Raw genomic sequence first — 26,357 nt, 5'->3', positions numbered from 1 at the left:
CAAAACACTTCTCCGAAAGGAGGTGGCAGTGGGCTGACGGAATGGAGAAAGCCTACTTCAGTGTATCAGTGGGCTGGCAGGCACCAGGTCTGGCCACACTGTGCTCTCCCCACCCCAGGTCACCCCTGCCCTTCTGACTCATTGGTCCTGCCCTCTTCTCTCCCCACCCCCAGCCCCCGCCCCTGAATCCAGCACCCTGCAGCGCTCCAGGAAGTGCTCCTCCCCAAGGGCCGTTCTCCTCTTTCTCTGAATCTGCCACCAGCAGTGTCTCGTTCACAGCTGGAGTGCAGAGAGCCCTGCAGGGAGACCTGGGTCTTCACAGTCTGCCTGTGGCCTCACCACCTCAGTTAGCACAGCTGTAGAGTGGGGATATAGTCAAACCCAGCCTGCCTGGTGGTTGTGATGGGTAGGGAATTAACACGGTCCCTTGTCCTCCCGTAGTGGGCAGTAAGTGGGGGCGGAAGTGGATGTAATAACCCTGGGTGCCCAGCCTGTACGCACGGTGGGACTGATTCTCTTCTGCGTCTCTATAATCCACAGTGCCTGGGGGTAGCAGGGCTCCATGAATGTTTACTTACATCTGATTTGTTTCCTAAAACCTTTGCTTTGTATCATTATTAAATCATGAAAACAGGGTAGCCTAAATCAGAGGCTACTTGTATTTTTCCTTCCTTTATTGCCAATATCACTCTTAGCAGTCAGGCTGGATCAGGCATTTGGAATATATTTGGAATAAAAAAATTCCATCCTGAAGTTGACAACATGTCTTTATTTTTCAGTTCAGTTCAGTCACTCAGTCGTGTCTGACTTTTTGTGACCCCGTGGACTGCAGCACGCAGGGCTTCACTGTCTATCATCAACTCCCAAAGCTTGCTCAAACTCATGTCCATCAAGTTGGTGATGCCATCCAACCATCTCATCCTCTATCTTCCCCTTCTCCTCCTGCCTTCAATCTTTCCCAGCATCAGGGTCTTTTCCAATGAGTCAGTTCTTTGCATCAGGTGGCCAAAGTATTGGAGCTTCAGCTTCAACATCAATCCTTCCAATGAATATTCAGGACTGATTTCCTTTAGGATGGACTGGTTGGATCTCCTTGCAGTCAAAGGGACTCTCAAGAGTCTTCTCCAACACCACAGTTCAAAAGCATCAGTTCTTAAGTGCTCAGCCTTCTTTGCGGTCCAACTCTCACATCCATACACGACTACTGGAAAAACCATAGCTTTGACTAGACAGACCTTTGTGGGCAAAGTAATGTCTCTGCTTTTTAATATACTGTCTAGGTTGGTCATAGCTTTCCTTTCAAGGAGCAAGCATCTTTTAATTTCATGGCTGCAGTCACCATCTACAGTGATTTTAGAGCCCAAGAAAATAAAGTCTCTCACTGTTTCCATTGTTTCCCCATTTATTTGCCATGAAGTGATGGGACTGGATGCCATGATCTTACTTTTTTAAATGTTGAGTTTTAAGCCAACTTTTTCACTCTCCTCTTTCACTTTCATCAAGAGGCTCTTCTCTTCCTCTTCACTTTCTTCCACAAGGCTGGTATCATCTGCATATCTGAGGTTACTGATATTTCTCCCAGCAATATTGATTCCAGCTTGTGCTTCCTCCAGCCCAGCATTTCTCATGATGTAAACTGCATATAAGTTAAATAAGCAGGGTGACAATATACAGCCTTGACATACTCCTTCCCCAATTTGGAACCAATCTGTTGTTCCATGTTCAGTTCTAAATGTTGTTTCTTGACCTGCATACAGATTTCTCAGGAGGCAGGTCAGGTAGTCTGGTATTCCCATCTCTTGAAGAATTTTCCACAGTTTGTTGTGATCTACACAGTCAAAGACTTTAGCATAATCAATAAAGCAGAAGTATGTGTTTTTCTGGAATTCTCTTGCTTTTTCAATGATCCAACGGATGTTGGCAGTTTGATCTCTGGTTCCTCTGCCTTTCCTAAATCTAGCTTGAGCATCTGGAAGTTCATGGTTAACGTACTGTCGAAGCCTGGCTTGGAGAATTTTGAGCATTACTTTGCCAGCGTGTGAGATGAGTACAACTGTGCAGTAGTTTGAACGTTCTTTGGCATTGCCTTTCTTTGGGATTGGAATGAAAACTGACTGTCCTGTGGCCCCCACTGAGTTTTCCAAATTTGCTGGCATATTGAGTGCAGCACTTTCACGGCATCATCTTTTAGGATTTGAAATAGCTCAACTGGAATTCCATCACCTCCACTAGCTTTGTTCGTAGTGATGTTTCCTAAGGCTCACTTGACTTCGCATTCCTGGATGTCTGGCTCTAGGTGAGTGATCACACCATTGTGGTTATCTGGGTCGTGAAGATCTTTTTTGTATAGTTCTGTGTATTCTTGCCACCTCTTCTTAATATTTTCTGCTTCTGTTAGGTCCATACCATTTCTGTCCTTTATTGTGTCCCTCTTTGCATGAAATATTCCCTTGGTATCTCTAATTTTCTTGAAGAGATCTTTAGTCTTTCCCATTCTGTCCCCCCCCCCCCCCCCCATTCTGTTGTTTTCCTCTATTTCTTTGCATTGATCACTGAGGGAGGCTTTCTTATCTCTCCTTGCTATTCTTTGGAACTCTGTATTCAAATGGGAATATCTTTCCTTTTCTCCTTTGCCTTTAGCTTCTCTTCTTTTCTCAGCTATTTGTAAGGCCTCCTCAGGCAACCATTTTGCCTTTTTGCATTTCTTTTTCTTGGGGAAGGTCTTGATCACTGCCTCCTGTACAATGTCACAAACCTCTGTTCTTAGTTCTTCAGGCATTCTGTCTATTAAATCTAATCCCTTGAATCTGTTTGTTACTTCCACTATATAAAGCATAAGGGATTTGATTTAGGTCATACCTGAATGGTCTAGTGGTTTTCCCTACTTTCTTCAATTTAAGTCTGAATTTGGCAATAAGGAGTTCATGATCTGAGCCACAGTCAGCTCCCGGTCTTGTTTTTGCTAACTGTATAGAGCCTCTCCATCTTCAGCTGCAAAGACTATAATCAATCTGATTTCAGTGTTGACCATCTGGTGATGTCCATGTGTAGAGTCTTCTCTTGTGTTGTTGGAAGAGGGTGTTTGCTATGACCAGTGAGTTCTCTTGGCAAAACTCTGTTAGCCTTTGCCCTGCTTCATTTTGTATTCCAGGGCCAAGTTTGCCTGTTACTCAAGGTGTTTCTTCTTACTTTTGCATTCCAGTCCCCTATGATGAAAAGGACATCTTTTTTTGGTGTTAGTTCTGGAAGGTCTTGTACGTCTTCATAGAACCGTTTAACTTCAGCTTCTTCAGCATTACTGGTTGGGGCATAAGCTTGGATTACTGTGATATTGAATGGTTTGCCTTGGAAATGAGGAGAGAGCATTCTTTCATTTTTGAGATTACATCCAAGTACTGCATTTCAGACTCTTCTGTTAACTCTGAGGGCTACTCCATTTCTTCTAAGGGATTGTTGCCCACAGTAGTAGATATAATGCTCATCTGAATTAGATTCACCCATTCCAGTTCACTGATTCCTAAAATGTTGACGTTCACTCTTGCCATCTCCTGTTTGATCACTTCTAATTTACCTTGATTCATAGACCTAACATTCCAGGTTCCTATGCAGTATTGCTCTTTACAGCATCAGACTTTACTTCTGTCACCAATCACATCCACAAATGGGCATTGTTTTCACTTTGGCTCCATCTCTTCATTCTTTCTGGAGTTATTTCTCCACTGATCTCCAGTAGCGTACTGAGCACCTACCGACCTGGGGAGTTCATCTTTCCAGTGTTATATCTTTTTGCCTTTTCATACTGTTCGTGGGGTTCTCAAGGCAAGAATACCAAAGTGGTTTGCCATTCCCCTCTCCAGCAGACCACATTTTGTCAGAACTTTCCACCATGGCCTGTTTGTCTTGGGTGGCCCTACAGGGCCTGGTTCATAGTTTCATTGTTATACAAGACTGTAGTCCATGTGATTAGTTTGATTAGTTTTCTGTGATTGTGGTTTTCATTCTGTCCACCCTCTGATGATAAGGATAAGAGGCTTATGGAAGCTTCCTGATGGGAGAGACTGACTATGGGGGAAACTGGCTCTTGTTCTGATGGGTGGGGCCATGCTCAGTAAATCTTTAATCCAGTTTTCTGTTGATGGGCAGGGCTGTGTTCCCTCCCTGTTGTTTGACCTGAGACCAAACTGTCATGGAGGTGATGAAGATAATGGTGACCCCCTTCTAAAGGTCCCATGCATGCACTGCTACACTCAGGGCCCCTGACCCTGCAGCAGGCCACTGCCAACCGACGCCTCCGCTGGAGACTCCTGGACACTCACAGGCAAGTCTGGGTCAGTCTCTTGTGACTGTCTCAATTCTCCTGGGTCCTTGTGCGCACAAGGTTTTGTTTGTGCACTCCAAGAGTCTGTTTCCCCAGCCCTGTGTAAGTTCTGCAATCAAATCCCACTGGCCTCCAAAGTCAAATTTTCTGGGGGTTCTCAATCCCTTTGCCAGATACCCAGGTTGGGAAACCTGTTGTGGGTCCTAGAACTTTCTTAACAGTGTGAGAGTTTCTTTGGTATAATTGTTTTGCAGTTTGTGGGTCATTTTTATTTTTGAAGGATTTCAAAGTTCATGCAAACCAGCTTGTTGGCTTATCTATTCTCAGATCACCGAAAGTACTTATGTCCCAGGGACGTCAGGAATGACCTTGTCCCAAGGCCCTGCGGTGGCTGTGAGTAAAGGAACATGGGGAGGAAGCCAGCTCCTTCTGCTTGCTGAATCTTGTGGCCTCCAAGGGAGGACGCTGCTCTGAGTCAGCCTGTCTCTCCAGGCTCAGCAGAACCATGCAGGCCTACCACCCTAACCAAACTGCATTCTCAGGTGGGGAAACATTGAGACAGGGTATCACTTATGCCTACAGTTGTGAAAATGCAACAGGACTTTATGTATCTTTGGGTATCTTTTATGCCCTGCTGCTTTCAAGAATGAGGAGCAGATTTTTTTCCTTAACAAAGGAGAAACAGACTTGCAGAATTTAGATAGGAATTAGAGTGCTTTCTGAATAACAAATGTGAAACAATGTTTATCCAGGCTTTTGATCTAGTGGTGGTTTATTTTCCATGCAGAGCAGGATTAGTGAGGGAGCTAAGCTTTTCTTTGAAGGGTTTGGTGAGTATTGGGGTTTCTCTCTTTATCCTGCTATTTTCCACTCTCTGTCTCCTCTCTCTGTGTGTGTTCATGTGTACTTATCTCTTCCTTTCTCTAGTGACTTGGTTTTTCTCTTCACCTTTATGAAATTGATGTTTTTTTCATCTTTGTTGTATTTATCGAGTAGGGTTTTTATATTTGATATTTTTGTTTCAAAAAAGGAATAACTGGCTGGTTTCACTTGTCTCTATAGACAAAAAAGAGTGAACAAGGACACCTAAGTCCAGGCACCTTCTCTGATGCAACCCTTGCATCGATTTTTCTCTGTGAGCCACACTCCCCCACCAAGAAAGGCCTGCTCTCCTAGAACAGAGGCCGGGCCCCCACAGCCCTCAGCAGTTGGGGCTGGTGTCAGCATCTTCACAGGCATTTTTCTTGATACCTTTTGATCAGTAACATCCTTTGAGGGCTGGGGCAAAGTAAGTCAATTCACTAGTTACTTTTAATGAGCAATCCAGGGAAGGCTCAGAGAACTCAAAGGCACCAGACTCCCTCATTGGTTCTGGAGAGCACAGGGTTAGACTTCTGCAGATGACAGTAACTTGTAGCCCAGTCATTAAGTGACAAGGGGAAATTTGCTTTTGTTAATGATCTTCTCCTGCTTTCAGTGATTCACCTTCTTTGTGAAATATCTTTCCCTTCTATTTGATCCCTAGTGCTTAGTGTCCTCATGTTTGGTCCCACTAACACCACTGTCTCATCCACTCTGAGAAAAGGGTCCAGGGCAACCATTTACACTTTAGTATGAATTCAAACCAATGTATTAAGGAGGATTTGTATGTAGAACAGAGTCTTAAGAGCATGAAAGAATTGTACTCTTACATCTTTAGTTACACTAACCCTCACTAACTTATTTCCTTTTAGTATGAATGCAAGTAATGAAGCACGGTAATAGAAATCATGGATCATATTCATATTACATTATGACTGTTGCAAATATCTCAAAATACCACTTATATTCATCATTACTTCATAATTATGCTGTTTATTAGACCCCACTCTAAATCTTTTATATAGAATATTAATAAAGAAGTAGAAACCTTACTATAATTTAAAAAAATTTCAGTAATTGTTTCAATGTAGTTTCTATAGTCCTATATTTTACTTCATCCATTTAGAAACATTATCCTGGGATCAGATCTTGATTTCACTAAACTGCCAAAGGGTCCAGACATAGGAAAGATTAAGAACTCTGCATTACTAGGATGTTAGGCTGCTTCTACCAGGGGTAGATTTCTTTTTGCAGCAAAGGGAATTTTGTTAGTGCCCTTCAGTTTTACTAAGAGATATCCTGACTGTCCCTCACTTCCTGAGAGAGATGCAAAAAGTGCAGGCCAGCCTCTGAGTCCCTAAGGAGACCACCTCTCGCCCTGGAGGTTACTAAACTGATAAGGAGGTGGCAAGTGGTCCCAGCCGGTGGGGGGAGTGCTCGTTGAGCTCCACCTTGGCTGAGCAGCCTGAGGTTTGGGTCTGAAAACCCAGTTCAGAGTGTGGTTGATTCCTGCTCAGAGAGGTGGTGGCAGACACATTGGGTGGGCCAAAAAGTTTGTTCAGATTTTTCTGTAGCACCTTACGGAAAACCCCGAACGAACTTTTTGGCCAACCCAATACATCTGTCCTATATTTTTAGAGGACCGTAATTGTAGCGTCATCCACGGACTCAATAGGACCCCCACTGTTAAGGCCCGACTCTGTGCCTCAGGGAACTCCCATCCCCGGGTTAGGTTCCCACATTCAGACACCACCCCAGGGCGCAAGGACAGTTTGCCCATCAGGCACCAGCTGTGAGTCTTGGGTTCCTTCCACTCTCTCTGGCTTCTTAGCGGGCACACCGCTGCTCCCTTCAATGAGGCCGGTCAAAGGGCATCACTCCAGAAGACCGGGGGCCCGCTGCAGACGGTGTAGTTGACCGAGCACTGAGGATGCTACGTCGGGTCCCCAGGCCTGCAGGGAGCTTGTGTGTGCCGCGTGCGGGGGCTCCTCACCGAGAGGAAGGAGCCGAGGTGGAGACCAGCTGGTGCAGGAGCTGGTCGGCTGCATGAAGCTGCCGGCTGTGCTTGGGCCTCCGTGGAGTTTGGTTCAGCCGGGGGGCGTTTACTAGAAGCTTCCGCAGGCGCATCCAAGCTGCGGTTCACAGGTTATACCTCTGGTTCCCACCACCCGCAGGACAGATAAATGGGTCCTCCTTTCCCCTCCTCTGCTCTCTCCTCCAACAGGACCTGGTCTTCCCGGAAGCAAATCCATGCCATCTGCTCACCGGAGGAAGGACAGATGCTTCCTTTGTTCTAAGAGGCTACACTGATTTGAAGATGGAGAACAAGCAGTGTCTCCATTGCCCCGGTTTAAGCCATTTTACAAGCCCTTCCCAGATGCCCGTCTCTTTCAGGGACTTTCTCCTGGCCCTGTCAGTTCCTGTCACCTCCCTCTTGCCATCTTGCCCTTTTGCCTGCTCCTCTAGGCCAGGAGTAGGTAACAGGCGCAAGCAGTGGGGACTGTGGCAAGCTGGAGACCATGCCCTGCATGACAGGGAGCCATCCCCCAGCTTGAACTGGACGGTACCCAGGGAACCAGGAGGCTAACCCCGACTGCCCTGCCTTCAAATGCAGCCCCTTCGTGACTCTCACTCATCCCACCTGGCTTCCTTTTCCTTCATGGCATATATAACCACCTGGCATGTGGATTTATTTAGCTTGTCTTTCCCACTAAAATGGAAACTCCATCACATGGAGGATTTCCACCCCCTCCCCACCACTGTTATATCCTTAGGGCCCAGAATATTGCTTGGCACAGTGTAGGTGCTTAATGAATATTTGTAGAATGACTAGAGGAATTTTGGCTGGATTTGGTAGTTTTTCGGAGAAGCCAGAAATCTGGTTGTTTATGTGAAACCTCCCAATTCAGACACGCGCATCACTATGCCGGCCAGCACTGCCCAAGCCCAGCAGATCTGCAAGCCAGTTGTGACTGGTTTATCCTCTTTTGTCTACACCATGGCCCTACTGGGCTTGAGTTTTGCCATTGGCCCTTTGGACTTCCTGCATTCTAGTCACGTTTTACCCTGCCGAGCCTCTTGAACTGCTGCTCACCGTCCTTACTCTCGTCTTTGAAGAAACACTATTCTCTTGTAGACCAGCCCCAGGCATGCCTGCCCTGGCTGCTGCTGGAAATTGCTTTCTCTGTGGCCCCCTGCCCAGCGACCTGGCCAGGGTCACCTCTGCCCCTCCTTCTAAGAGCTTTGATTCCTTTCTGTCTCTTTTTGCATCTTTTTGCTCTTAGCCACTGTACTCAGGATGTTTCCCCAGCATAAAAATACCTTGCTTTCTGTTGACAACACCCTACTGGGCTCCAGGCGCTTTATATCTGAGCTCACTTACCTGCTCTCTTGTTTTGTTTGTTTGTTTCTTGGCTGTGCTGCATGGCGTGTGGGATCTTAGTTCCCCAACTGGGGATTGAACCCGTGCCCCCTGCAGTGAGAGCACCATGTCTTAACCACTGGACTTTCAGGGAAGGCCTTTCACCTTATGTTTTAATATGTGGAAGGCCGTCCTCATCTTGCCGTGGAGACTCTCCTTTAGGCTGTGCTTCATGTTTGTCGCACTTTGAGGACCCACGTGTCCATTTGGAAGCCTGAGGATCCCAGGACCGATTTGGGGGCGCCACACTGTTTACCATCGTTTTTGGAATTAGGCGTTTGATAAGCCATGTACTCTGCTTCAGGCTTCCTAGGTGGCACTAGTGGTAAAGAACCTGGCTGCCAATGCAGGAGATGTAAGAGAAGCAGGTTCCATCCCTGAGTCAGGAAAATCCCCTGGAGGAGGACATGGTAACCCACTCCAATATTCTTGCCTGGAGAATTCCATGGACAGAGGAGCCTGGTGGGCTACAGTCCCTGGGGTTGCAAAGAGTAGGACACGACTAAAGCGACTTAGCATGCACGCATGCTTATTCTGCCTCAGCACAAACAGTGAAAGATCACTTTTTACCTCATTGTGTTTCAGCCTTGGCCAGAGCTTGTGATGAATCTTTAGCACTTATCTTTTTATTTCTCTCTCCATTGGAACCTGGCTTCTGGCGTTTGAATCCAAAGGGTATTATAATTAAACTCAGTAAGCAAGCCAGTTCCTGGAAACTAGCTCTGAGATGTATTTACATAAGCCCCAAATGTATTTACTTACTGATTTTTTCCCCTCCTTGGAATCAATTTCATTTTTATAATCTATATAAGAAATTTCCCCTTCTAAATAGCATTAAAGTTATGATTTGAAGCAGGGGGTTTGGGGATAGGATGTCCTCAAGCAGTTTCATGTTATCAACCTTATTCCTTCAACAATAGGAGAAATTAAATGAGAATTGGCCTTGGGGGGGTGGCTCCCTGAACAACTAGAAAGAAATTCTGAAATAATTTAAATAAGCTCCCTCAACTGTGAAGAGTTTTCTTTTTTCTTCCCCACTGATCACTTTGAAGGTAAAACAAGATGGCCTCTGACTCAAAAGATGACCTGCCAACCTTTCCCATTTTCTTCTTCTTTTTTGATGCTGCATTAACTCTCTGGGATGCTCTGAGCTCCTGGAAACTGAAGAACCCCACCCCCACCCCCACCCCCATGCCCTTGCCCAGAATTACCCTCTGCCGAATGTAGTGATGGGTTCTAGCTGCCTTGGGTGCCCAGCTCTGCTGTCAGATGTGAGGGCTGCCTTCTGGGTAGTCATGGGAACCAGGAGTGGAGATGCGAGCTGACCTATGGGGGGAGCCGCAGAAGTGGATTATTTAGTGTGCTTTATTATATATAGTGCAGCTTGAAAGGAGTGATTTTGAGGATGTAAAAATTATACTTGCCATAAGGAGTCATGCCACCATTGTTCAGAAAAATACCGATAAGATTTTGGGGGCTAATCCTGGAAAATGTATTGGTGATATTCCTCCCAGGGTGACCCCAGTATTCCACTCCCTGCTTCTGGACATTCAAAATATTAGGGATTGATGTGCTCTGGGATCCTGCTTCCAGAACAATGGTACTTTGCTCTAACACAACCATAAAGTGAAGAAGATATGCCAGTAAGGCGTGGTAGGTTCTTAATTTACAGGTACGGCAGGAGGTGGGGATTAGGTGGCAGATCCAGGGGTGGTTGACAGTGGGATGCTCCCAAGAGAGAAGGGATGTATGTCTTAACAGACATTTGAATCTGTCAGAATCAGAAAGAACTTTCACAGCTCATTCCTTCATTTTACTCATATTAAGTGTCTTCTTTGAACAGACTGGCACTGTGTCTCCTCTCCCAGTGAGGAGGTTTTCAGGCAACAGAAGGAAGATAAGCAAAGGTCCTTCATCTAGGAAAAGCGGGACACCAGGGAGGACTTGAAGGAAAGTGGTGGGGCTGCAGCCCAGAGGGAGTAGGAATGCAAAGGCTGGGGATGGAAAGCAGGGAGCCGCTGGATGGTGCAGGGCCGTGATGCTGGGGGAAGAATTTGGGGCTGTGGTCCTGGGCAGTGGGGCCACGTGGAAGCTTGTCATCAAGGGCAAGTTCCACTAGACGTGCTGTAGTAGTGGAGAAAGTGGAAACACCCTTCGATGGACAAGCCGCAAGACGAGAAACCCTCATTATATGAGGATGAGCTGTATCAGAAGAGGCCCACCTTCATCATGTCTAAAAAGGTTTGGTGTATGCCACTTTGAAAAATGATACAAAAAATTCTGAAAAATGTTTTCTTAGATTTTTGCAGCACTCATGTAATAACTGCAGCTTTGTGCTAGATCTTAGAATGAATCAACTGTTGGCTTCTTTTTCTGGTTTTTGTTTTTATTTGATCTATAAGGACTGTCCTTTCATCCTTTTTCTTTCATGGGCCTCACAAATCCAGGTACTTCCAAAAGGCCATGTTAGATCTCCATGACTGTAGTTTTCTTTTTTTTTTTTCTTTTTTTCTTTTTTAACGTATACAGTTTAATGAGCTTCCAGACAGCATACACCTGTGAAACCATCACCACAATCAAAGTAATATCTCTCACCTCCAAAAGTTTCCTCGTGTTCCTTTGTTTCATTTTATTGACTTTTCTGGTAAGAACATTTCACATGAGATCTACCCTCTTAAACTGTTAAGTGCACAAGAGACTATTGTTAACTATAGGCACCATGTCAGATATGGTATGTCCTATATCAGATCTCTAGAATTAATCTTAGACAACTTAAATTTTATATCAATTTAATATCTCTCCATTTCTCCCTTTCAATAGACCTTGGCAGCCACCAAATGGCAAAAATTCAGTCTTTTTAATGGTTGCATAGTATTCCATTGTATGTATCGGCCCCCATCTTCTTATATCCAGTCATTTATTGGTAGACATTTAGATTGCTTCGTTGATTTTTTAAAAGAAAAATATTATTTATTTATTTGGCTGCACTGGGTCTTAATTGTGGCACACAGTATCTTTAGTTAAGGCATGCGGCATCTAGTTCCTTGACCAGGGATCAAACCTCGGCCTCCTGCATTCAGAGCTCGGAGTCTTACCTGCAGACCACCCTGGAAGTCCCAGTTGTTGACTTTTGAGGGGTGTATTTTTTCTGGGGAAAAAAAAAAGACAAGGCCACGGGATGTGACACCTTCCACCTCTCCCTTGACTTTTGATGCAGAATCATAGAAACGTTGAAGGCTTCCCCACTTTCCCCAAGGTCCATTTTCAATCCTCTGAGGCTCTCACCGCTCCCTTGCAGGCCCATTGTGCCTGGAGCCCCGTCTTCTGTTCCTTAGCTGTCACTGCTGTCACTCTGCCAGGTTCTCTTTGGGTTTGGTTCAGGAGCAGGTCTCCAAAGTCACTTTCATCAGTTTCATGAAATCCTGCAAATGATCCTCTTGCTCAGGTGTCTAGGCGTAACATTTCATATGGTGGGATAATTCCATTTGCTTTGGATTCCGAGGGCTCTGCGGGGTGTGGGAATGCAGTGAGCTAATCGTCTTGCTGGGCTAGACCGGACTCTGACACTGACTGACCTTGAGCTGCTCAGGGCCTCAGTGTTACGCATCTGGAAAGTGGGGACTAGATGCCTGCTTTACCCAGTGCAGAGCCCGAAAGGTTCAAATGCAGGAAGGCACTCTCCTGCTATGGGGGACATTGACGGAGGGGGCGCACTTATGCGATTTTAGGGAAACTCTTGGAAGGTGAAGGGCTGAGCCTGGAATGCCTTTTCCTCTCATTTCCATTTTGTAAGAACTCACAGAAACCATCGGACTAACCTGCCTCAGGACTTGGCGGGCTTTACTGGGGACGGGATGTGCACAGTCCTTTAGCCCACAGCACATCTGCAGGTTCCAAGAAGGTGCAGGCACTTTACACGTGACCCAGATCGGGAAGTGCTAACGCTGAATGGACCCGGGCAGGGGAGCTGGGTGTAGGGGCTCATGTCTGCCCTGTGAGTGTGACCTGTTCCTGGACGCGTTTCCTTTGACCCAGGAAAGAGACTGCCGCAGACAGAGCCTGAGAGGCCCCAGCTGCTATTCCAGGAGGCACAGAGGCTCCTGTTTGGCCTTAGGAAGGCCATTGGAGTCGTCGCTTCTGAGCAGAAATGTCGCTTATCGCCGGAGACTTCCTGAAAGTTCATCTCAGGCAGCCTCTCTGGAGTCTCTGGGTTTGACACTTAGCGCATGTCTGAGATCTAAAGCTGCTTTCATCTTCCTCAGGAGCCCTGCCTAGCGAAGTGGAGAACTACACTTAGTCCAGTTCAGCCTGAAACTTTGTCCAACCCAGTAGTTGAAAGAGCCTTCTTTGGTGTAGCTCGGTCCCTTGGGGTAACTGTTTAGTCTTCCAGATCCCTCTCCTCTGCCCTCTCCTTCCCAAGATGGTGAGGAGGCCCGGCCAGCTGGGGCCCCGTGTGCAGACTAGCCGTGTCTGCCAGGGTTGCTCAGCCTGCTTCCTGCCTGCATGCTGGTGGCCTCTGCCCTTTTTTTTGTTGAGGCCACAGGGAAACTTGGGGGATTTTCTGAGTCAGCCAAACACCTGTGTCCATCATGGCTCACCACATTCTTAATTCTGTGGAGGCTGCCCACTCCCTCTGTGGTGCAGAAGTTTCCCCACAGTGGTTTTCTCTGAATCCCAGTGGGGAGGGCCCAGGAGTCATTGTCCTCTGGGGTCATCTCACCCCATTCGGGCCCCTGCTCCTTGCTCTGGAGTTTTAAAGCCCACCTCTTATTGCTCATCCCTCTCTGCCCTCTCTGAAACTGTATTGGTAAATGGGGTTGGGGTAGAGAGAAGCTGGCTTACCCTCAGGGGACCATTAATCAAGATGCTCAAGAGACCCTCTAAAAATATGTCTGCTGTTACATGTATATCCATGTGCATCTTTTGTATTTTTTATGTCCTAATTTCCTCTCTACCTAACTGGAAGTTGCTATTTATGTTTAAACATCCCTGTTGCTACAAATAAGTTCTTTTTGCTCAAATGATCCTGTACGATAAATTGTGAGACATAAACCCATTTTACAGATTAGAAAACAACAGATCATAAGAATTAAGGAATTGCTATGTGTTACTTGGCAGGCTAATTGGGGCCTGAGAATTTAAACCCAGGCTTTCTGAGGGCAAAAGCCACGCTGTTTTGACTCCTTTAAGCTTGCTGGCTTCCTGAAGGCAGGGGTCATGTCTTTGACATCTCTCTTGTCCCAGTGTCCTACACCAGCAGTGCTTGCTAAGTGCTGGTGAGTGATGCTGACTGACATACAAGACATACTCCCTAAACCTGAAGGAAGGGAACCTCCCAGAGATGTTTTCCAAGGAGGGTTGGAGGCAGGTATGAGGTGGGGGAGATGTACTAAATGATTCAAAGAGGACTGGAAAGTCAGTGGAGGATTCTGCTAGGATGCAGGGAGTGTGAACGTGGCTGATTCATTCATCCCCCTGGTCCTGTGCACCACCAGGTCAGCCTGGGCAGGCACTGCTCCAGGGAGGGAGTGATGTGGCTTGGGGGGGGAGGGCAGGGAGCAGTTGACAGTAATCTCAGAGTAAACAGGAGCCCTGAGGATGCCAAAAGACCCTTGCAGAGCTGGAGCCAGACTCTCCTGGGCTGACAGGCATCTGTGCTCCTGAGCCAACCCTGGAGAGAGAGCAGAGGGGTTTTCTGGGATGGAAGCTGGCCACTGAGGCTGCAGAGAGGGGCTGAGGGGACGCAGTGGCACAGATGTCATGCAAGAACAGGAATGTCTAGCTTTGCCTTGGCCTGCAATGGTGAAGGCTGGCGTCTGTATGATTTGCAGAAAAGAAGAATAGTAGAATGATATAGCTCAGGAGGTCTGCAAGAGGTCAAATGGTCACTCTTCCAAATCCAGGTAGAGGGGCCTAAGTCCAATCATGCTATGCCTGAGATCCTGAGATGAGCGAATGCTGGAAGCGGGCTAAGATGACGCCCTACTCTGGCTTGGGTGCTGACCTTAAAGAGCAAGTCAGAGCTTTCCTTTGGGTGTTACAATTTTCTTCAGCAAAGACAGGCATGAAAGAAGGAAGGGGGAAGAAGAAAGTAGCTTCCAGAAGACTCTAGGAGTAATGGACTAAGGAAACATCGTTATCATCCTCGTCAGTGACATTTTCATACTGTGCCACTGTTGAGAACTGGAGACATATGCAAAGCCATTTCGTCCAACCTTCTGCAATGCAGACTTCCCTCACCCCCTGATTTTGCTGTGAATGTTCTGGCTCATGAGGTCTCAATGTGGGTGGGAGATGATCCTCCATCCCCTATCCCAGGGCATGTTGGCAGTGTCTGGAGACACTTTTGGTTGTCATGCTGGGAGGCAGGTGGTCCTGACACCTGGTGGTCAAACCCAGGGGTGCTGTTGAACATCTACAGACCTCAGGATGGCTGGCAACACAGAGCCAGTCAGCCAAGTGTCAACAGTGCTCGGCTAGAGAAACCTGTTCTGGCTGGATATACTATGTTATGGGAGATTTTTTATTTTTAATGTTTCTCTTTTTTAAAAAAAATCTAAAGGAAGTTGATTTGTAATGTGTTAGTTTCAGTTGTACAACAAAGTGATTCAGTTTGAAGAATCATAAATTATATATATATATATATATCTTTTTTAAGATTCTTTTCCATTAGGTGGTTAGGTTCCATTATGATGTTGAATATAGTTCTCTGTGCTTCCATTATGTCCTTGTTGTTTATTTTATACATGATAGTGTATATCTGTTAATCCCAAACTTATAGGAGCTTTATTAACTAGGATGCTGTGCTGTTTAGTCGCTCAGTCATGTCCAACTCTTTGCAACCCCATGCACTGTAGCCCATCAGGCTTCTCTGTTCATGGGGATTCTCCAGGCAAGAATACTGGAGTGGGTTGCCATGTTCTCTTCTGGGGGATCTTCCCAACCCAGGGATTGAACCCAAGTCTCCTGCATTGCAGGTGGATTCTTTACCATCTGAGCCGCCAGGGAAGCCCAGGTATACTGGATTGGGTAACCCATCCCTTCTGCGGGGGGTCTTCCTGACCCAGGAATTGAACTGGGGTCACTCTCCTGCACTGAGGGCAGATTCTTTTCCAGCTGAGCTGCCAGGGAAGCCCCTATTAACTAGGATAGTAGCTCTAAATTCTGTCTGATTCTAGTCTTCTGCAGCGTGAATGTATGCTGTATTATTTCTCCCAGTTCAAGATATCAACTGCAAAATGGGCTAAGTTATGAGATTTTCTTGCTCGTAATTAAGGTATGAGTTTTCAGATCAGGTGGGCCAGTTTCCTACTGGAATGATTTCATTCACTGCAGCACTTTCTGCTGAGGTCTATGAAGACATGAGCCCACTGCCTGCCTCCAGTCAGCTTTTGGTCTAGCCAGAGAGCTGGGAATTGTCAACAAACCAAGAATGGCCACAAGCATGTGTGTATGGGTTTCAGTTCATCCAAGAAGGCAGGAGTTGAAGGCCGAGGGCTTGCTTGGTGCTGATGGGCAGAGTGAAAACAGCAGCGCGAGTGTGAACCGCTGCAGCCGTCTTACAGCGAGAAGGGGACGCAGGAGGCCTCAGTTCAAAAACAGTTCAGTTCAGTTCAGTTGCTCAGTCGTGTCCGACCCTTTGCGACCCCATGAACCGCAGCATGCCAGGCCTCCCTGTCCATCACCAACTCCCGGAGTCCACCCAAACCCATGTCCATTGAGTCGGTGATGCCATCCAACCCTCTCATCCTCTGTCGTCCCCTTCTCCTCCTGCCTTCAAAACAGTAAGGATGGGTTTTTAGGAAATGAGCACACAGGAGCACGTCAGAGTCTCTGCGTTACATTCAGATATGCAGTCATCACACGTTCTGTATCCTTCTCACTTCTCTCAGCTTACTGGGGAGCCCCAATTTCCACTGACCGTGAGTGGGAGGGAACCTGTCACCGGCCAATAAAAGGTATTTCTGTCTCGGCCTGTTTCGGGTTCTTGTCCCTTTTGGGTAAATGTTCCTTCTTCAGTCTCTCTATTCGGGTGATTTTTTTTTTTTTTTTTTACTTCTTCAGGGCTGGCCCCTCTCCAGCCTCCCCAGGATGGCGCTGCATGGAAGGAAAGCCCAAATGTCCTCCAGGCTATTTGAGGAGGGTGACTGGCCCCTGTGTCCTGCTGGTCTTATGGAACTGGGAATGATGTACGGTGTGTGGTCTGTGCTGCTGGTGCTGCTGGGGTCCAGTGGACCTTCTTCCCTGGCTGACCCAGGCTTGCCTCCTCCATGGCCCTGAGCCAGGCGGTCACCCATGGCCTCTGTGTTGGGATTGACTTGCCTTCTCTTCCCTGCTCTTAGCCCTGATGGCAGAGGAATACTTGAGGGTGCTCTTTTTTTTTTTAAATGCATATTATTATTTTTGTTTATTTGGCTGCACCAGCTATTAGTTGCGACATGCAAACTCTTGGTTGTGACATGTGGGATCTGGTTCCCTGACCAGGAGTCAAACCCTGGCCCCCTGCACTGGGCGCGTGGAGTCTCAGCTGCTGGACCACCAGGCAGTCCCCAGAGGGCGCTCTTTACCACCATCTCGCATCTTCTCTCCGCCCGAGCTCTCCGTGGTGCCATTTTTATTTTGCTTCCCGAGTCCTCCGCGGGAAGCAGGGCATAAATCCTCTCTGCTCTGGCTTCCTCTTTAAAACTCTTTGTGGTTTTGCTATAGTTGCTGCTCCGGCCATTGGTCAACCTCCCGGTGGAAGAGGAATGATGACAGGGGTTCCAATGTCTGACCTTTTCTCTCTCTTTTTCTCTTCCTCTCTCCTCCCAGTAGCCCAGAAGCATCTCCACTTCTTCCCTTGATGCTTGAAAAATTCTCTTGGGTTATAGCCCCAGTTCTTGATACCTAGGGCTTATTCTAATACTGCGTGTTTAGATCATCAGGCTTTGATGGTAACATGTAAATGGAATTTTTGAATTTGGAGTTTTTCATGTGTTTGTTTTTAACAAAGCCTGACTCAGGATTATTATTTCCTGAGTGGCTTAAAACATGTTTTTCACAAAGCAGGGCAAATAATGAGTGGGATCTCCCTGCTGTTTACTAGAACCCTGAAGCCTGCTCATGCAATGAGTGGGAAGTTTGAGTGGAGTAGAAAATAAGTCATCTTATTGTTTTAATAAATATTAAACCCATTCAGTATCTAACCTGAAGAAGGAGTGGGAAGAACAAAGGTCGGATGGTCCCAGACTTCCCACGAGGACAGGGATGCAGGAGCCATTCTCTAGCTCTGGTCGGCGACTCTATAACTGGGACCTGCCCTCGTTGGAGGGTGGTTGGGGAGGAGGGCCTTGACCATCAAGATTCTTTCCCAGTTTTTTCTGTCCATCTTATTCACCACTAAACTTAGATCCAAAAGCCACTCGGTTGCTTTTGGATGTTAACATTGTGCTCAAAGATCAAGCTGTGTGTCCACGGAGGAGAATTCAATGTCTATGTGCAGGTGTCCAGGCAGATCCCCAAACACGTCTCTGAAATGTTCTGAGTGACAGCATAAACGTCCATCCTCCCAAGAGGGTTCTCGGAAGAGGAACACGCTCATTTGGATCTGTGCCTTAGAGAAAGCATCTCTGTGATGACTGTGCATCGACACCTTGCGGAGCCCCTGGCAGGCATCCCAGAGCCCTGGGACCCACCACATCTCCTCGCAGCTCTGTGCTGGCTCGGGGAAATGTCAGGAATGAGGCAAATTAAGAACAAATTAAACTCCCCTCCAGCTGGGCAGCCCCTTTGATGTCAGCAGCGGAGGGACACTTTGTGTCCTTGCGGTGAATTGTAACGTCTAAGGAATTCTCTAGGTGGGCTGTTGGAAGCAGCCTGTCTGGCAGCAAGAGCATTGGTATCAGAAGAGAACCAAGGCGGCAACTCGTGAAGGGAGGTGTGTTCGGATCTCTGTGAGAGGCCTTCTGCCTCAGGGAGGGCTGAGGACCGGTCACTGCCCACTCCCAGAGGCCTGCACCCCTGCGGTGGTCTGCCCTTGTCTCCCTCTGCCCTCGGGCTCTAGAGCCTGAGGCCCCGATACTGGTGGAGCTGACTCTTGTCACGTTCAGGGCATGTCCTCCTTGGGCTCCACCTCTCCACACACCAGGGATGTTCAGGTGCAAACATGTGAGGTGCTGTTGGGAATTTGCACAAGAACAAAAATGTGAATCATCGATTCATTTGGTCACGTGTGTGCGTGCTAAGTCGCTTCAGTCATGTCTGACTCTTTGTGATCCTGTGGACTCCTCTGTCCCTGGGATTCTCCAGGCAAGAATACTGGAGTGGGTTGCCATTTCCTTCTCCAGGGGCTCTTCCCCTACCCAGGGACTGAATCTGCATCTCTTATGTCTCCTGCATTGGCAGGTGGGTTCTTTACCACTAGCACTTCCTTCACATATTTACAAATTTTTAAAAAGTCTTTAAAATTTTTTAAGTTATAGTTGATTTACAAATTTTGTATATAGCAAAGTTATTTGGTTATACATATATAAATTCTTTCTCATATTCTTTTCTACTATGGTTTATTACAAGATATTGAATATAGCTCCCTGTGCTATGGTGGGACCTTGTGGTTTATCTGTTTTATTTTGTAGTTTGTATCTGCTAATCCCCAAAGTCTAATTTATCCTTCCCCACCCCCCTTTGGTAACCATTAGTTTATTTACCATGTCTATGAGTCTGTTTCTGCTTTGTATATAAGCTCATGTGTATCATATTTTAGATTCTGCATGTAAGTGAAATCATATGATACTTGTCTTTCTCTGCAAACATTTATTTTTATTCATTAAACATTCATTGAGTCCCTGCTATGTGTTGGCTACCTGTTGGGGATTCCAAGATGAAGGGATCCATGTGCCTGTTCAGCAGGAAGGGATTGCAGAGGACTGGGCGGGGGAGGGGGTGGGGAAGACAGTCTCATTCAGGTGGCCCAGAAAGGTGCTGGGGGCTCGGGATGGAGCACATGGGGCATCGAGGTGGGTCAGGAATTGGATAGGGAAGAGCTTGTGTACCGAGAAGTACTGGATTGGCCAAAAAGTTGGTTCAGGTTTTTCCTTAACAGCATACAGAAAAATCTGAATGAACTTTTTGGTCAACTTCATATACACGAGGTCTTTGGGAAACACAAAGAAAAAGAGGTAACCTGCGTCTGGAGGATGAGAAGCATCAGAGGAGGCTTCAAGGAGGAGGAGAAAGGGGATGGTGTTACAGCAAGGAGTCTGCAAGCCCAGGGGATGGATGAGTGAAAACGTGCGCTGGGAAAGACCAGGGCATGGTGTGTGCAGATCCGAGTGCATCTGGAGACTGGACTCAGGGTGGGAGGACGGTGGGAGGCAGGCAGGGGAAGTAGGAAGGGCGCATGTTGTCAAGGGTCTTGGTGCTCCGTTAGTTTTTATCTTGTTCTTGAGCAGTGGAGGACGTCGAAGATTTCTGAGCAGAGGAATGAGATAGTCACATGTGTTAACAGGAAGAAGGCTGGAGTGAGAGAAGGGAATATGTTATTTTATCTACTCTTTGGAAGTTGTCTTTGAACGAGGTACTGGCCCCCTCGAGTCTTCTTTAATGAGAAGCCGCAGTCCCATGCCTGCTGTACCAGTTTTTATCTCCTCCAGCTACTGGGTCTGGTCCCACCTGGAGGCCCCACTGCCTTAGGGAGGAGGGCATTTGTCAGTGAGAGTGGGAGGCAAGGAGTAGGCTGTCTTCTGGGTCAGAAAAGCTCTTCAAAAAGTAACTGTGTGTGAGAGAGGGAGAGAGAGAAAATGCATGAGCCTGGTTGGGTAAAGGGAGAGGGAGAGGAATTACTATGGGACCAAATCAGGAACCTCTCTGTTGAGAGATGAGGGCAGATAGACCAAAGGGCTTTCTAGGATGACCTGGTGATGGAGCTGTTCTGAGCAGGTGATGGATGCTCGGAGGTGGGCTTCTGGACCACTATTCACTTACTGCCTGCTCAGGTAGCCTGCATCTGAGAGAACCTTGGTGTGTTCATCTTGGACTATGTATGCAACCTGGGCCACAGCATTGAAAGAAAATGGAGAGTTGGACAAGGTCCTCAGAGGGACTCTGAAAGGTTGAAGGGACTTCCTCTGAAGATACCCTGAAGACATTCAGATTTTGTTTCTGTGGACAAGGTGACACACAGGCTGGGTTCGGAAGCCATTTCAGTGGGATTGGAATGGGACAAACTTGTCACCAAACCCTAGACTCCTATAAGTAGGACTCTGGACTGAAACTGGGAGGAGGCAGCTGCTGGACTGGTAGGATGGGCTACTCCTTCATGCAACAAGCAGCACATGTGGGACATTGAGATCTCAGAGACTGGTGTAGAATAAGCAGGTAGATGGATGTGACACAAGTTTACATCAATTCCAGGATGCTAGATCCACCACAGGATGCTAAAGTCAGTAAGGGGTGTCTGGGGCCGGTGCTTCACCTCTGGAGTCAACACCATGGGAGATTAAGATGCCTTCCATGGAGGCAGCGCTCAGGGGCTTGGGCCTGGTGGGGGGTCCCGACTTGTACAGAAAGCATTTTTCTGTTTTCTCTTGCATTTACTTGGATCTCCAAAGTGACCAGCGCTGAGCCCAATCATTTTTAACCTCTCTTAATTTTTATTTGTTGTGCGTAAAAGTATGATAATTTCATGCTAATTATTATCTCAGGAGTTTTATAAGCAATGCGAGATCAAGCCTGTCATGGTGAGCTCTGAAACGTAAAAGGGCAGTCCTCCAACAGACATGAAGAGGCAACTCTGTTAACCCAATGCCAAGGAGCAAGGAACATGCACACATACACACACACCCCTGCGCTCACCACATCACTTCAGTGTCTCCCCCAACCAAATGTCTTCTCTTTTTAATATTTGTTTATTTGGCTATATCGGGTCTTGGTTGCAGCGTGTGGGATCATGCGGGATTTTCATTGCATCGCATGGATTTTTCGTGGCAGCGCGTGGACTCTCTACTTGTGGCACGTGAGCTTAGTGGTGGCGGCGCGTGGGCCGAGTTGCTCCGACGCATTTGGGGTCTTAGTTCCCTGACCAGGGATCAAACTCGCATCCCCTGTATTGCAAGGCAGATTCTTAACCACCGGACCACCAGGGAAGTACCCCAGATGTTTTCTTAACGTTGCTATTAAGGAATCAAAGAGGCTGATTTTTGCTGCTGCTTTTCTGTTTTCTAGTTCACTCTTGAATGCTTCAGACACGTGGAATGGTCAGCGTGTGTGTGTGTGGGGGAGGTGGTGAGGGAAGAGCTAAGAACTTCCAAGGAGGCTGCGGGACCTTCACACACTGAGGAAGAGAGTCCGATTCTCTGACCTAGAAGGGAGTCACATGACTCTAGACTATACGGGCCAGTGAATCAGAGAAAGCAGAGAGCCTGCAGGCCTGGCCTGACCAGTGTGTGTCCCCCTTGACCCGGCACAGGTGACTGCTGGCTTCTGGCGGCCATTGCCTCCCTCACCTTGAACCGAGAGCTGCTGCATCGTGTGGTCCCCAGGGACCAGAGCTTCCAGGAGAACTACGCGGGAATATTTCATTTTCAGGTATGCCGCCTAGCTCCCGGCCCTTGACCCTACTTTCCAGAGTGTGGGGACCCACGCCAAGAATCGGAGGTCTGGATTTGGGGCCCAGTAGGAACCTAGGTTCTAACAGTCCCTCCAGGGCCTTCTGATGCGTGCTTGAGTTTGAGAACCCTTGCTTTGACGCATTCATCCAATCACCCACATGCCTGTCCCCTCCCGTCTCCTCCAGGCCACGTGGCCTTGAGGAAAGCACTTGGAGTGAGTGAGGGTCAGGAGATGTGGGCTCGAGTCACCCACTGCTGCCACAGCATGGTACAGTTCCCCTCATTCACAAATTCAGCCTCTGAACTTGTTTCCCGCTTTCACTGGCATCTCCTGTGGACATGGTCAAGTAAGACAGATCCTGCTCTTAAATGACAGATCCAGTTCATTAAAGGCTGGAGCATTGACCAGCTCAGAGGCTCCTTCCGAGGTCCCCTGAGGACGCCGACTCTGCCTGTCGGCTCGTCCCTGTAAGCGGATGCTGTATTTCCCTCCCCCAGTTCTGGCAATATGGAGAGTGGGTGGAGGTGGTCGTGGACGACAGGCTCCCCACCAAGGATGGAAAGCTGCTCTTCCTGCATTCCGAAGAAGGCAGTGAATTCTGGAGCGCGCTGCTGGAGAAGGCCTATGCCAAGTAAGTGGGGCAGGTAGGAGCTGGGAGACCGCACAGAACTGGGGGAGCTTGCTCCCTCCCCCCTGACTGGGGTACCCTGACCAAGTCTTTCCCAGCACCCAGACCCTGCCATGTACAGTATCCCCAATAACAGAGAAACAAAAATTTGGGCTAGGAATTCAAAGCTCAGCTCTGTCCCACATGAATGTGTGAATTGGGACGTTGGTTTTGTCCTCTTAAAGCCTCCGGGTCAGTTCTTCGGTCAATGTGAGTTTTTTAAAGAGTGATGAAGAAGAAGAATAAAGCAAATATGCTTAGATATCAGACTCACCAAAATCTCTACCTTTTGTTTGGGAGTCATTCTTATTCTCACTGGCATTCAATTTTCAAAGTCTTCTTTGGGGTTCTTTTAATTCATTTTATTGATTGGTCCCCTTTTTCTGCAACCCCTGTTCCTTCCCAGCCCTATTCCCAAAGCAAGCCCCAAAGGAGGCCTCTCAGCCTTGAGGGAGGGTCCCCTTCATCCTTACCCATGCCCTCAACTCCCCCAAAACCCAAGATGTCAAGGTCAGCTCTGGTGTGATTACACATTGCTTTTTATTTTTACGTATTAATTTTTGGCCGTGCTGGGTCTTCGTTGCTGTGCTCAAGCTTTCTCTAGTTGCAGCGAGTAAAGGCCATCTATCTGCAATGCTTGGGCTTCTCATTAGGGTGGCTTCTCTTGCTGTGGAGCATGGGCTGTAGGCATACAGGTTTCAGAAGTGTCCTGTAAACCCGTGTCCCCTGCATTGGCAGGCAGATTCAACCACTGGACCCCACCAGGGAAGTCCTGCACTTTGCTTTTTGAAAGAGCGCTTGGCTTCGTGAGAGGTGTTCTGAGATTGGTTCCTGGCAGAGTGCTGAACTGGCCTTCTGAAACTGTGCCTAAATCCCTGGCCCGCAGACAGAACTGACGAAGACCCCCCCTGCGCCCTCCAGGGTGCACCACGTCCTCACAGCGCCCCTGCCCCATCCCACGTGCTCCCCTTGCTAACGGCTGTGGATGATACCTGTGTTCTTTCTTGTCCAACAGGCTCAACGGTTCTTATGAGGCTCTCACTGGAGGGTCCACGGTGGAGGGGTTTGAGGATTTCACAGGTGGCATCTCTGAGTTTTATAACCTGAAGAAGCCACCGGCCAATCTGTTCCAGATCATCCGGAAGGCCCTCCGCTCGGGGTCTCTGCTGGCCTGCTCCATTGACGTGAGCTGGGGTGGCTTCTCTTTGCTTCTCCTCCCTGCATGTGGTAGGGAAGGGACCAGGTCGGGGGCTCGAGGCTGGGAAGGCTTTGGGCCAGAGTCTGGGGCTTATCGAGTAAGTCCCATGATGTATTGGTCCCTAGCAGGTGGGAGCTGATGGCAAGACCTAATTAATGGATAGGAACCAGAGTTTGGGCTCATAAACTCAGAAATGTTAGAAGCCCTAAGTGTCAAGCCCCTTTAGTTCTGCAGGAATTGCCCTAAGAATGCAGCCTTGATCCCTCGATCCTGGGCCCTGCCTTTGCCACCCCCGTTTGGCTAAGTAATCTTGGGATTTTGGAAACACAGTGATCAACAATATATGATGGGGGCTTGGAGCTCACTGAAGACACGGGAAGAGGTTTTGACCCAGGGGTGATGCCCTGTCTGGGGGTTGGCGGTATGCAGCTCCAAGGTAGCCTGGAGACCAGAGCCTGGGGGCCACCAGTCCCTCCACCTGCTCTTTCTCTCCATACCGTGGTCTCACACAGATGAATGACTAGGCAGGAACAATCTCCCTTTCTCCTCTCTATAAAAACCCCAGCAGGATATGTGTGTTTTTTTTTGGTAGAGAAGTGATGTGGACCCTGGGGAAGGTGCGGGACTATTGAGGAGGGACTCTGGGGACCCCCACTGGTGAACAGGGACCAGTCCAGAGGGGTTGTTATGGTTAGTCTTTTGCAGGCAGTCGTGGTATCCCTCATGGGGAATAAATGACTTCCCAGCTTTCTATGTCATTTTAAAGGCTGGTAAGTCATTTTCCAGGACTGGCAGGCAGGCCTGATCAAAGAGGAGTGGATGGAGAGAGCTCTGTTTACCTGGGGTTAATTGCTCTGCCTGTATATGTTCCCAGCCCTGCACTGGGACCCCCCTGGCTGTGTAGCATGTGCTTAGAAAGCCTTGTAGGACTGGCCCCAAGAAGGTCAGGGTCAGCCACTCTGAGTGGACTTCTTTATTCTCAACTCAGGTCTCCAGTGCCGCCGAAACGGAAGCCATCACCAGCCAGAAGCTGGTTAAGGGTCACGCATACTCTGTCACTGGAGTCGAAGAGGTAAAGTTGGGCAGGGATGGAAGGGTAGGGTAATGCATGATGGTATAACCGTAAATCCCTGGCATCCTAGAGAGAAAGAGAGGGGATCACCATGTAGTGCTTCCCGGCCCTGCTGGGGTGCAGCCTCTCTGGTTGCACAGACCCCCTGACACCCTCCTGCTCATTACAAGGCTCCTTCTTCCTCTTAGCTACTCGGAGATGGCTTACGTAACCTCTCTGAGCCACAGCTTTATGGGCTCTAACTAAATGCAGGCTCTCCTCTGAGATGTGGCCAGGATGGGACAGAAAGTTTTAGAGGAAAGTTGTAGAAACTGTCAGTTAGATCCATACTCTTTCTAAGAAGTATGTTTGTACAGATAAAGCACTGGAAACCTATAGGATCCTCAAGGCAAAAAAGGCAGTAATACCTGCCCCAGCTTTCAAGGTGGGGTGTGATAGTGAGAGGAACGCAGATATTCCTTACTCTCCAACCCAAGGAGAAAGCACGGCTAAGCTTTCATTATTTTTATTTACTATAGTCTGCCTGCTTCCAAAAAGGATGTGTACTGGTTTGCAATGAACAGCACAGACTCAATAAAACCATACAACAAAGGCAAAATACAGAAGACAGTCCAGGCTAAAGACAGTGTTCCAGTGGAGAAATTAATTTTGCTTTGGGTTTCCTGAGGGCTAAGGCAAAAAGGGAAATGCAATGGTGTCTTAGTTTTTGTTATTTATTAAAAAGGCATTAATGTTCACTGTGTGTATTTGTGTTGTGTTTCACAAATACACTCCTTAATGAAGTCAATTCCCAAACGTGAATTCAGCATGTATGTGTAGACACTGGGTTGAGGGCATGACGGAGGATACAAAGGAAGGTCAGATACTGAAGACTGAACAGTTCATCGTGTTTGTGTATGTGAGCAAATACACAAATGGGGTTCCACAGAGAGTAGGGGAAGGTGGATGAATGTATGGGCTTTCAGACAGGCTGCCTGGGTGCCTGTCCTCCACCTATTACTTACTAACTAGGTAATCTTGGATAATTTAACCCCTCTGTCTAGGTCTCAGAGGTTTTTTTTTTTTAAATTTTTATTGGAGTATATTTTATTTACAATGCTGTGTTAGCTTCAGGTGTGTGGCAAAGTGAATCAGTTATCCATGTACATATATCCACTCTCTGTGTGTCTCAGAGTTTTGAGGGAGATTAAAATGAAGATAATAACAGCACCCAGCTTATAGGATGGTTGTGAA

At 47.6% G+C, this 26,357-nt stretch overlaps 1 protein-coding gene across 1 annotated transcript in view; it reads left to right on the top strand.

Annotated features, from left to right (window-relative positions):
- Positions 1-26,357, top strand: part of CAPN8 (calpain 8) — a 70,705-nt gene that overhangs the window by 14,528 nt on the left and 29,820 nt on the right. Inside the window, exons 3-6 of the mRNA XM_061160123.1 lie at positions 22,045-22,163; positions 22,685-22,818; positions 23,870-24,038; positions 25,041-25,124. Coding sequence (XP_061016106.1) covers positions 22,045-22,163; positions 22,685-22,818; positions 23,870-24,038; positions 25,041-25,124 — 506 coding nt within the window. The remainder of the gene's footprint in view (positions 1-22,044; positions 22,164-22,684; positions 22,819-23,869; positions 24,039-25,040; positions 25,125-26,357) is intronic.

Source organism: Dama dama, chromosome 14, assembly GCF_033118175.1.
Source record: "Dama dama isolate Ldn47 chromosome 14, ASM3311817v1, whole genome shotgun sequence".
Classification (NCBI taxonomy): domain Eukaryota; kingdom Metazoa; phylum Chordata; class Mammalia; order Artiodactyla; family Cervidae; genus Dama; species Dama dama.
The sequence above is the reverse complement of the archived record's forward strand: the minus strand, read 5'-3'. Positions and strand labels throughout refer to the sequence as shown.